Below are 11826 nucleotides of genomic sequence, written 5' to 3'. Positions count from 1 at the left end.
CATTACTCTCCTAAATATATTAGCTTTTTGTTTCAGAATAGTATTGAAATACTGCATCGAGACCTCGAAAGCCCTTGATTTGTTTACTTTTCATTTTAGTTAATTTCGGCTTTATTTTGGGTAAAATAAAGGTTGTTGTTGTTGTTGTTGTTGTTGTTGATGAGAATTCGGTAAAATCACCCCCGGGGGATACATGATTTTCGTTTCAATCCGGCAATCAAATATACCTTTGCAGACCTTGACTTGTCTTAATTTCTACTTGTAATTTCAAAAATTATTTTCGCAGTGTGATCACAAGCGCAAATGTTGACATAGCTTATTCCTGTGCTTTTCGCGCGCTTGCGTATCACATTTCACTTGTCACGCAATGAAAGTTGTTCGCGTTGTTCAAAACTTTAAATTTTTAATATGCGAAATTTGAGACAACTTTCAGTCTTGCCTCGGGGATGTGATATCGCCGGATATAATGTGAGTAACGATTGGAGAGAATTAAGAGCATTTCTTTAAATCTAGTATTCAGTCGTGTTATCCGGTTGTGATTGAAGGAGTCAAGTAGTCAGTAACAATGTTGCACTATTCTTCAGTATTTTCGACAAACACACAGAAAAACAAAAGCTTGGTTGGCAAGTGTTTTTATATAGATGGGCATAGAGAAGAATTTTTGTTTCTACTTTCTGGTCATAAATGTATACAGAGGTAAAACAACGGACGCGTTTCACCCATGTGGCGAGTTGAGAAACGGCTGATGTTTACATTTACGTCGGTGCGCGATTTTTTCAGTTTTTTATTGCAGTGGACTTTATTCGTAATATTTAAGGCAAATTCTGTTTTAGGTCACGCAAAAAGAAAGCATTTACACTTTCTAGCTTAAAAATAACGGTAGTTTGGAAGTGTAGCATGATTTGAGAGACAGGGTATTAATTTCACTGATTTCAAGTTCTTTCCCTGGGAACGGCTCTTTCATCTCACTTGAACGGCTCAATATAAACTCGAAAATTTCACCTGAAACGAATCATTTGATGACTTAATGCTAATATGGGGAGCTCTCAAGTTTAAAGCTAGTTATTTACGTGTATTAAAGCATGAAATGAAACTAGAGACCTTGGCTTTTATCTAAAAGCTTCCGTGAACTGTATTGACACGTGCAAAGTTACAGGAGGAACATGAAGTGCTGAAATGGCGAATTGTGTCAAAGTGCATTCCACACATCTCGACCTAGCGCGCTCGCTTTTCACGGGCCAAACTAAATATTTTAACATGATAAATAAGAAAAATTACCCGTTCAAAAAAGTTATTTCATTACCAGTATATTCGTATACCCCCGATGATATGGTCATCTGAAATATGGCTAAAATCACCCTATCTAAGAAATAGCAAACATTGTATTCTTTACGTTGCTAACTTCAAATGAAAGAATGTTCAGGTCGGGATAAAATATAATTTGGAAGCAAGCAAAAGAGATGTAAAAACGATTGTGAAAGTTTCAACTCGAGAAAACGTTGCCTTGTCTTGAACGAGAGTTTTGAAAATGTACTAATTTGCATAATTTCAATCGGGCCATCGGGCACGTTGAGGCCGATGATTTCGGACTTTCCTAATTTTTGCCGAAAAAAAAAAATTCGCTGGAACTTTTGAATATTATTTTTTAAAATAGTTCACTAAAAGGGTCTTTTGGGGCAAATGAAAAAAAAAAAATCGAATTTTCGCTTCTGTCGCCGGATTCTCGAAAGTTACTGACAACGGCTCTTAAATACCGTTACAACGTAAGCTGATATAAGCGCGCGCGGCAAAATTTGAATTCAATTAGATGCTACTGCGTGGCAACGGGTGGTTTAAATTTGCTTAGGAGAAATTCGTTCGAAAGCCTACATGAAGTCACCAGTTCATTGCGTTTGTTCAGGCTCGCAAGGTCTGATCTACAAATAATGAAATACTTCTCCCACAAGCACAGATTGCAACGATTCGAAGAGGGATTAAAAGGCGCAGCTTGCTTCAAAATCTTCCAAGTAATATTAAAATCTAAACCAGCGTCTTTTAAATGCCAAACGTGTTGGCTTAGTTCTGTACTGAGCCTCTTGTTCGCGTCGCGGAATGATGACATATGATTCGCGAATAGAGTTTTAAAAGAGGGTTCAGTAAGTCCTACGTACGATTGGGCCGGCTTGTTCAGTCCTACGCTTGTTTGGGTCGGCTTTGTTTTTCCGCCTTGCTGTTGTTACTTAATATAAATAGCACACTCAGTAAATTCTATTTTCAAAAAGGTTATGTATTTTGTGTTTAGAAGCATATTTCAAAGAGTTATCGATTTTGATTTCCACGCTGGAAGTTCTATCAGAAACCACTGAGTATTATGAAATAGTCACGCCCCGGGAGGGAAGGTGTACTTCCCTACAAAAATGGCAGCGGTACTATTCGTGCCTTGTAACTGGTAAATTTGTACCTCGTAAGGTGCTTAAGCCTAAAGGAAGCGCCAATTGAGTTGTCGTACATTCTGGTACCTTTCAGTGATGTTTTTGAAGTTTTCCGAGGAGCAGTGCCATCACTTATAAAGGGGAATAACCCTCCCACCCTCCTCCATCTGGAGGCATTTCTGCCACCACGTTGACTTAAATTGTGTTTATTCTTTATTAAAATATCAGACTTAATTAACCTACCAACGAAATCCTGACAAGATCTTTCAATAGCTTCAGGATTAAAAACCATACCACACTGAACTGAACGCTTCTAAGCTGGTTTACAATAAGGCCATAATGACTGGCCCCAATGGAGTGAGGCCGAGCAAACGAAAACATTCCGGGTCGAGGGAGACAAAACTCACTGTTTCCATGGAAACAGTCGTTAAGCGATTTCCTAGATCTCTCAACTCAGCAATACGGAAGGAATGATTAATTAACACTTATCACCCTTTCCTGGACAGGAAATTGAGCTATGGTCAGTTTAGTTTTTTAAATGCTTCCCATTAAACTTCGGTTTGTGAACTATTTCCAACCGTTGTCAAGCAGAGGGATGATAAGAATAATGAACATCAGCTGGCGGATATTTCAAAATTATTAATCATATCTACTTGACTAAAAAACTCACTAGTTCTGTAATAATATCCACTTTATATAATGTAATAGGAATTGTATAGTCTTACCTTCTGGTATGCAGCTCTTCTTTCCATCCCCCACATACCCAGGATTACAAGAACAGTTGTATGAACCAACAGTATTTGTGCAGCTAGCAAGGCTTGGGTGGCAGTCATGAGATCCTTGAGTGCATTCATCGATATCTAAAAAAATCAGCAAAGAGTAACTGATTACATTATTGCATGTGTTAATTTACACCAATGGTTTCTTTGATTTCCCAGCGCCGATCTCAGGAAAGAAAATAAAAACTTTTTTTCCCAGACTAAGTTAAACTTAAATTTCCAAAAGCACGATGCCTGTTACACTGTCAGGTAGAGAATAGTGACGTTGACAGAAACGCCGTCTTGACATGCATGTATATCTAGATGAGCTTATTGAGCTCTAGAGGCAAACATGTATACAGAATGTTTCAATTAACGTTGTCGGCTATTAAAGCGTCAAGCTATCCCAAAAACACCGAAAGGTAGTATAAGTATCTTTAAACCTTCCCAATTTGGTTGTAATTCCGTGACTACCGTGAAATTACAACTGAATTGTGAAGGTTTAAAGCTACCTATACTACCCCTCGGAGTTGTTGGGTAAGCTTGAGGCTTTAATATCTGACAACGGTAATTAAAATAGCTGTGTATTGTAATACTAAAAATTAAAACATACAAAAAACTACCTTCACAGGTATTTCCAAGATATCGATATCCAACCGGACAGATGCAATCGTACGATCCTTCAGTGTTAGTGCATGTGGCATCAAACGGGCAGGAAGAACTCGCCGAGCATTCATCTATATCTGGAGGAGAAAGATTGATGACCACATACAGCAATTTAATAATTATTAACTTCTGAGAGACGTGGCTCCGATGAAGGACTCTAACAGTCCACCTAAACGGTTAGCCTGTAGGTTTTGGGGTACTTATTTAGACCTAGCCACTTTCTCATGACAATTAGCCAAGTACAGTGTCACCTATTTTTTAGTGTCACTTATTGTTAACAAAATAAAACTTAACTATAATTTTAACGATTCTATAGAAACTAATTCGTTTTTTATTAGTTATTAATTCGAATTAGTTTCAATGGAATCGTTAAAATAATAGCTTGGTTTTGTTAACAGTAAGTTTGGCTGTGGATGGCTAGCATGCAAGTGGATTACAACTTGAAAACATAGTTTGTTCTTCCTCGTAATATTTTCGTTCCGGTGTGTTAAGAGCGATTTCATGTTACAAAACAGGTTGTTTGTGAAATATTTGAACAGTTTTTACCAATTAGCATACAGCAAAATCTCCGTGACATTGTCCCTTTAAATACAAACATATTAGGCTTTCAGACGGTAATGTAAGCTGTAGATAACGAAAACTTATCCATACCTCGACAGGAGTACGCATCTCCAGTAAAGCCAAGTTTGCAACTGCATTTGTACGACCCTATGGTGTTTTCACAAGTGGCATTCGTGTGGCAAGGGCTCGGATTCTTGTTGCATTCATCAAAATCTGAAAAAGATATAAGATCACGATCTACTTAGCTAAAATATCAGCAACATATTCTTATTTCCCGTATTTTTCTTTTTTATTATTGTTGTTGTTGTTATTATTGTTGTTATAATTATTACAGTATTATTATTATTATTATTATTATTATTATTATTATTATTATTATTATTATTATTATTATTATTATTATTATTATTATTATTATTTTCCTTCTTGGGGGTCTTTGTTTTCTTTAATACAATACAATGCAAAATTTAATGACACTCCCTAAAGAGGGCCTTTCAGTGGCAATAGGTCTAATAGGTATGTGGTAGATCAATTAAGTCACACGGTTAAAATTGCTACAAGTCGTAACCATATACGATTGGGATATAACACCTCAAAAGTGACAAGGTACTTGTAACTTTTTGAGTTCTGGTACAAATTCCAAGCAGAGTAGCCTTCCTATCTTCTCAGGTTTTTTTTCAGTTTTTGCGGGAACATTACGTCATAAAGTCGATGACTTGTTCTTTCTAGTCTGAGATATCTATATTTGAAAAGAAACCAAAAGCTTTTAAAAATTAAACCATTTTTTTTTATATTTCTATCCGCTCTAAAGAAGGAAAATTTTGAAATTTGAATTTTCTGCCATGTTGTTACGTTATTTAAAATAGCACAGTAAATTCGAATTTCAAAAAGGTTATGTATTTTGTGTTTAGAAGCATATTTCAAACATTTATCGATTTTGATTTCCACGCTGCAAGTTCTATCAGAGACCACTGAGTATTATAAAATAGTTGATAAGTACACGATGAAAATTCTCGGAAAAGAATAATTTCCGAGCCTTTAGCAGGACTCGAACCCTCGACCTTCCAGTTTTAACTAGGCTGGATGCTCTAGCCACAGTTGAAGCTGGGGGTCAGAATTTTTTTCCCCGAGAATTTTCATTGTGTCATTATTATATATTTCATAGCATTGGGTGGTTAACAGGTTCACTGAGTATTAGTAATAATTAACTTAAGTGCCAACTTCGTGACGTAAAGTTGAAAAAATTATAAAAAAAAAAAACACTGAAAAACATGTGAATTTGGAGAATCACAAGTTCTATTGCTTCTTGAACTTCAACAGCAACTTCTTACTATAAGTTTTGATGAAGTTTCTTTAAATGATCTTAGCCGAGAAAGGTTAGAGGATAAAGCAATTAGCTGAAGTTATGTGAGAAATTTACAATTATCGTACATGGAATGTCAGAGTTTGACAAATACGTCAAATGTTCATTCATATAATATTAGAAATTCTGTGTCCAATTGTCACATTCCTCGATCAAAAACTGATGCTTCAGAAGCCTGCCTGCATTGCAGGGGATCGGTATTAATGGAACAGATTTAAGTGACTGTGGAGATACGACAGCCACAAAATTTGAATGATTTAAAAACATCGTTGCATGGCAAAGTTATCTTAAATACGTTGGTCCAATTAAAAAAAATGCCAAAATAACGCTAAAGTAAAAATAAACGGCGGAACGATTATTTATTTTCACAAAAAAGTTAAATGCAATCAAACACTCATGTTGACTAGCGAAGTGTTAAGAAAATAGTACCCAAATGCTTGATTGTAAGATATATATACTGGTGCCTTAACATCACTTGGCTTGCTTCATTCTATTTGGGCCGACTTTTGCTGCAAATCGAGTACATGCACGTGTTAGTCACAGTGACCCGACTTGAATTAATACCTATTAAGAACCGGTCAAATCAAGCTCGCTGTAGTTTAGATTTTAAAATTAAATATTATTTTTAGCAATATAAGAATTTTAAATTCAACATGCTTACCATCACAATGATGACCCTCAAATCCCGATTGACAAACACAACGATATCCTTTGTCTGTAAAACCCGACTGGCAAATTCCGTTGTTCTTGCATAGATTCTTTCCACATGCGTTCTTAAAAAAATGCAGAAAGTGAAGAAAGATATTACCGGTTTAAGTTGATTGATAACTTGTCAAGCGGGCTGAAATTTTTTGCACTAGTCAAATGAGAAAAAAAAATAGATCCGCGGTATTGTATACTGGTTCTCAAGGCCAGCAGTTTCAAATAATGGTATGATGAGTGGAAAAAAAGAAAGACAATGGCATTAGAGGCTCATTTGCTCAAACATCTGGGATTTTCGCGCTTCACTACTTGCAAAGTATCAGCCTTTTGTTGCTTCATACCTCCGTCCAGCTTATTATAAGACTAATCACGAGAGTTTGTCTTTCCCCTTGTAAAAAAAAAACATATAACGAATTGAGTAGCACATGGACTGCTTCACTGGACTGAAAATATTGCTTCAAAACTTTAGTAGGAATGGTCATCGTTTTCAAATCTAATACCCTTAAAGACACGAAAGAAGAGCCTCCATCAGATGCGGCAAATTGCAACTTTAGCAATTTTCGCGCGCGTCCGTGTGGTTAGGCCGCTTTACTATCCCTAAGAAAAATAAGGGACTCCTTGTAGTCCAAACACCTTAGATTTAATTTAAAATGCTCATAACGATACTTTCTTTTAAATACTCCGAATAGGTAAGATTTGATTTGGGGAGAAAGTTTCTGTTACCCTCACCTTTGCTCCTTTATAGAAGTAAGATGGATCATCTTTGAACTCGCTGTCGTGCTCCAAATGAGTGGAGTTATTCAACTCACATCTGTCTTTTACTTCTCCGTTTTCTGGCTTCTTTTTAAAGTTATAGCTCACGCAGTTGGGCTCCCGGTAACACATCAGCTCACAGAGATCCATGTCCAGGATGCCAATGACTTTTATCGTGTGATTCGTCAAACGTTTGTTCGCAAAGAAGAAGGGAGCTGGAAACTCCAAGGAGCGAGATTCTGCTAAAGGAATAGAAAGCGAAAATTATTCTGAAAAATTTTCTGTGCGCGGTGATAGTCAATAGTTAAGAGGTTGATATCTACAAATGAGTTTGCTCTCACTTTGGTGGAGAGGTCAAGAATACGAAAGTCAAAAATGAAGGCTTGACTCGAAAGTTAGACTTACTTTGAAAGAAAATTTAATGAAATTTTTAATGTTAAATTTCACTCAGTCGATGGAGAATATATATGCGCCCAGTCTCGAAACGGGTAAAAAAAATTAAACAGCTAAACAGAGTCCATTTTGTAAATAATTTTCTGCCTCTTCTCTCCCTTCTTCGTTTTCTTCGTCTGTTATATTCTTCAATGCACTTTTTATTAAAACATTCACATGTGCTGTTCATGAGCTTTCTTCATTCAAGCCGGTTGTCTACAACTTTCCTATAGTAGCCACCAAATTTAAGAGCACATTCGTGTAGGACGACTAACAAGTAGCGTCGCATCTGCCAGTTCACTCAACAGTAGTGTCTACAACAGTGGTTGACGGGAAAAATAACAAGAGATGGTGTAAATGGCCCTGCGCTTCTCAAGGAGCGAGAAGCAAGAGGTCAAGCATGTCACGAGATTGTAAGGTACCGTTTTTCCGTTTACTTTAAGTGCGAAACATTTGAATAAGGTAAACTTAGAAGAATAAAGTGGATGTTTGCATTAAACATCTTCAAGTGTTTCTATTCCAAGTTCATGAAGACGTAAAGGCATGCCACTTTTAGGATATTTTATCTCTCGACCAGAACCTTGGATTTGGAGAATCTGTGTTGTCATTGTCAAATACTTGAATGCATGAATTACTGTCAATCTGGTCCCCAATATGACTAAACATAATTTGTTTCAACAAGAGACTGGTTTTAACTGTAATGACAAAAAAAGGTTGTTGCTATGGTAACGAGATGACATCTTGTTGCATCGTGTTTACATCTCCCTGGTAAGACGATTTTATTCGGCTTCAACGAAAACCTGGAAAATTGATAACTGATATGTCATCTTGGGCTACAACAGTGTTCTCATTTTGCTAGCTATATGTAGAAAAAGAGGTTTTTTTTCCCCTAATTTTTCTGCAGTTTGAAAAACATGAGACTTTAAAAGTTGGTTTACAGAGAAAATTTAATATGTGACCAAAAGAACAAATGTTTATTACTGGCAGTCGACATGAACATTTTCGTAAAAAAACAAAATAATTGCCTTTGGTGAAAAACAAAACTAGACAAGCACCCATAAATGCATTAAAATAAAAATGAAATATAACAAAGTTAATAGAACAGTTCCCTATTTTTTTTTTTTTTAAATCGATGTGTGTTATTGAATAGCATACTATTCTTAATAGCGCAGATGCTCTGCACTTCAGTTTCTGCTTCTATTTCGTCAAAGACACGCCGCGTATTCATAGACGCTCACTAATTTGCTTTCAAGACTAAGTTTGAACTGTCTCTTGGATACGTTTCACCATCTAAGCCGTTTCAGTTTACATATTAAGCACCTGTTATACAACAAGGAGCGTAATATATTTGCATACGTTGGACAGAATACACACATCAAAACAAATGTGAAAAAATCAATATTTGGGCTTCACCATGGCGCCTGCCGAGGTCGGCTAAAAACGGCCTGGGTGTATTTTTCACTGTTAAAATATTATTTTCAGAATTTTATGAAAATTGTTGCACTTATCATATAACTGTTGTTATGTTATGAGTCCACACAAGTTTGCAAACCAAATGCTTGAACAGACAGTTATATAACTAAATTTGATAGCAACGTCACCATCATCACCTGCAATAGGATTTCTCGCCATTTCTTAAAACCGAGCACTATTTTAATCCCAACGTTATGGGCAATTTGGCGCGAACTAAAATTTAAGAACATTGAGGAATTTTTAAAACTGATACAATGAAAAATAAATTGCCTTCTTTCCACCGGAACTCGCTTTTTTTCTTTCCATCTTTAAAATTTAGCCCCATAAAAAAAATATTTTGTCGTAACACAAAAGCTCGCTGTCATTAATTACGGTGATGAATTTTGGAATTTATTTGGGAAAACTTACTGATCTCGATAACGTCAATTTGACCCAGAATTCCAGCATGGTCTTGAAACACTTAGTACAGAGACTGTGGATGACATTTTGTAGAAGCACGAATAGCAAGCAATTTCATGACGACTACGTACAAGAACCCACAAAGACCCTCGGTTATCTCTTCCTTCAAGCGTGCAAAAATCTTCTTTTGAAAACAGCTCTTGATGGGATAGTTTACATTTTTCTTATCTCAACGACTCGGCCGTAAACGCTTTATTCTTCAGTTTTAAAGTTTAAAGAACATTAATTCTCCTTGGGGATTTTCATGCATATATTTAATCATTCCTAGCTTCCAAGAATTTGGTGTTCAATCAAGACACTGAACGCAAACAAACTTCCTTCCTAAACACTTTGCAAACAGAATGGGAGTGGAAGAGGCAACAAAGAAAACGACAAAAAATTAACTTTCGCTTTGGTCCGAGTCGAAGGTTTTTTCCTTGAAAAAATGTCCTTGTGGTAAGAAATTGTATTGGATATCTTAACATCGACAGCTTATAAAGAGTTGTTTGAACACTTCAAGAGAAAACAAACTAAAATGCTATATCATAAAAATCGATATAAGGAACGTTATCCCTTAAAATAGCTCTTACCTTGTGAGCGAGCTGGAGTAGACATTGCACACGCGATCGACATAATAACCAAGAATAGAAAACAATCCATTCCTCCTTTAAAGTGGCCTCACGTTGATCTGTGTAACTTAAAAAATGTATCCCCCAAAAATTGCGACGGAACACGAATTTTCGATATCACTTGTTATGGTGACGAATCAAAACGTAAGAAATGTCCTGTCTTGTTAATGCTGCAGTTTTAAAAAGCAACTGTGGCTAGCAAAGTGGCGCCAACATGTTTAATTGTCATATCTAAGCCAATGAAGGGTAAGCGCATCCTTTATGACTTTGCTCGACTCATTATCTTTATTTGCTCACCTTAAACACAAAGCCCCCGCCGAGCTACATATTAATTTCAATAAGGCACATTTTGTATTTTTAAAAACGCACGGCAAGACTTCCTGTTAGTCCACTGTGGTACTAATTTTCTGTTATAGTGAAAATTGTTATAGATTTTAGACACGTTATGTTAAAGCTGTCGTGAAACCAACACTTATGAAAGAAAGTGATGTTTAGCTTTAGACCGGTCTGATAAACATCGCAAGTAATTGTAAGAAGTGAGTGAGTTAATTAATTAATTGTGTGCATATATAACTTAGACATGACTGTCGCATGAGTTATAATTGTCTGAGTGGCACATTTTACATAAAGCATTAAGACTTCCTGTTTACTTTTGTCGTTGCACGTAGTTTCGAGTGAAAAGGATAATACTCATTTTAGGAAAGAAGCCTCAGTTATTCGCACTTTACAGTTTTAACCTTCGACGACATTTCAATCCGATCAAATCCGATCCAATTCGGTCCGATCCAATCCAATCCAATCCAATCCCATCCCATCCCATCCCATCTCATCCAATCCGATTCAATCCGGTCCAATTTAATCCAATCCGGTTCAATCCAATCCGATCCGATCCAACCCAATCCAATCCAATCTGATCCAATCCGAATCGATCCGATTCGATCCGATCCGATCCAATGCAATTCAATTCAATTATTTTATTGTTATCAAGGCCCTAATTTATGTATTGGTGAGTTTCACTATTTATTTCTGTGACGATCCAGGAAAACGCCTGCGTTAGAGGCCACATAGGATTACTTGTTTCCAAGGGGTTACTCTACGACATAACATGTAATTTATCGTTGAGTCATTCTCTTGAATGAAATATCAAGAACTCGATTGCACTTTTATAAATGACTGACTTATCACTTTTTTGGCTCCTCATTAGCCTCTGGATTTTTTTTAAATTGACAACATAAATCATTACACCATAATAAACCACAAAGCTTAACTATATATCTTAACATACAGCATTATGTTCCCTCATTGTGGAACACCCGATACATAACAGCTACTCATTTACAATAATGCTAGAAAGTTGAGTAACAGTAGGAAACCAGAAAGGCATTGCCTTCTTCTATTTCAGAATAAAAGGCAAATATTAATCGAAGCTTCTTTTATTTTATAGACTTATTTTTATAGGCATGTATACTGTAATACGACAGGCGACCTGGGGTTGGGTATGATTACCATTCAAACCAAGTAACGAGACTTATAGTTTTTTGGAGTTCCTCTATTAAATAGCCTGCTATTCTCAATAGCGCAGATGTTCTGCGCTTCGATTTCTGCTTTTATTTCGTCAAAAAGCACGCCGTGTATTCATA

At 36.3% G+C, this 11826-nt stretch overlaps 1 protein-coding gene across 1 annotated transcript in view; it reads right to left on the bottom strand.

Annotated features, from left to right (window-relative positions):
- Positions 1-3136: 3136 nt before the first annotated feature.
- Positions 3137-11826, bottom strand: part of LOC146463961 (uncharacterized) — a gene marked incomplete at its 3' end in the record, with an annotated part of 74769 nt that continues 66079 nt past the window's right edge. The window contains exons 2-6 of the mRNA XM_085083836.1: positions 7191-7456; positions 6421-6532; positions 4487-4609; positions 3793-3912; positions 3137-3271 (exon numbers count right to left, since the gene is read on the bottom strand). Of these exons, the coding sequence (XP_084939962.1) occupies positions 3137-3271; positions 3793-3912; positions 4487-4609; positions 6421-6532; positions 7191-7456 (756 nt within the window). The remainder of the gene's footprint in view (positions 3272-3792; positions 3913-4486; positions 4610-6420; positions 6533-7190; positions 7457-11826) is intronic.

The sequence above is a fragment of the Pavona decussata genome, unplaced genomic scaffold (assembly GCF_977016875.1).
Source record: "Pavona decussata unplaced genomic scaffold, jaPavDecu1.1 SCAFFOLD_171, whole genome shotgun sequence".
Lineage (NCBI taxonomy): Eukaryota > Metazoa > Cnidaria > Anthozoa > Scleractinia > Agariciidae > Pavona > Pavona decussata.
Note: the sequence above shows the minus strand (reverse complement) of the source record. Positions and strands in the feature narration are given on the sequence as shown.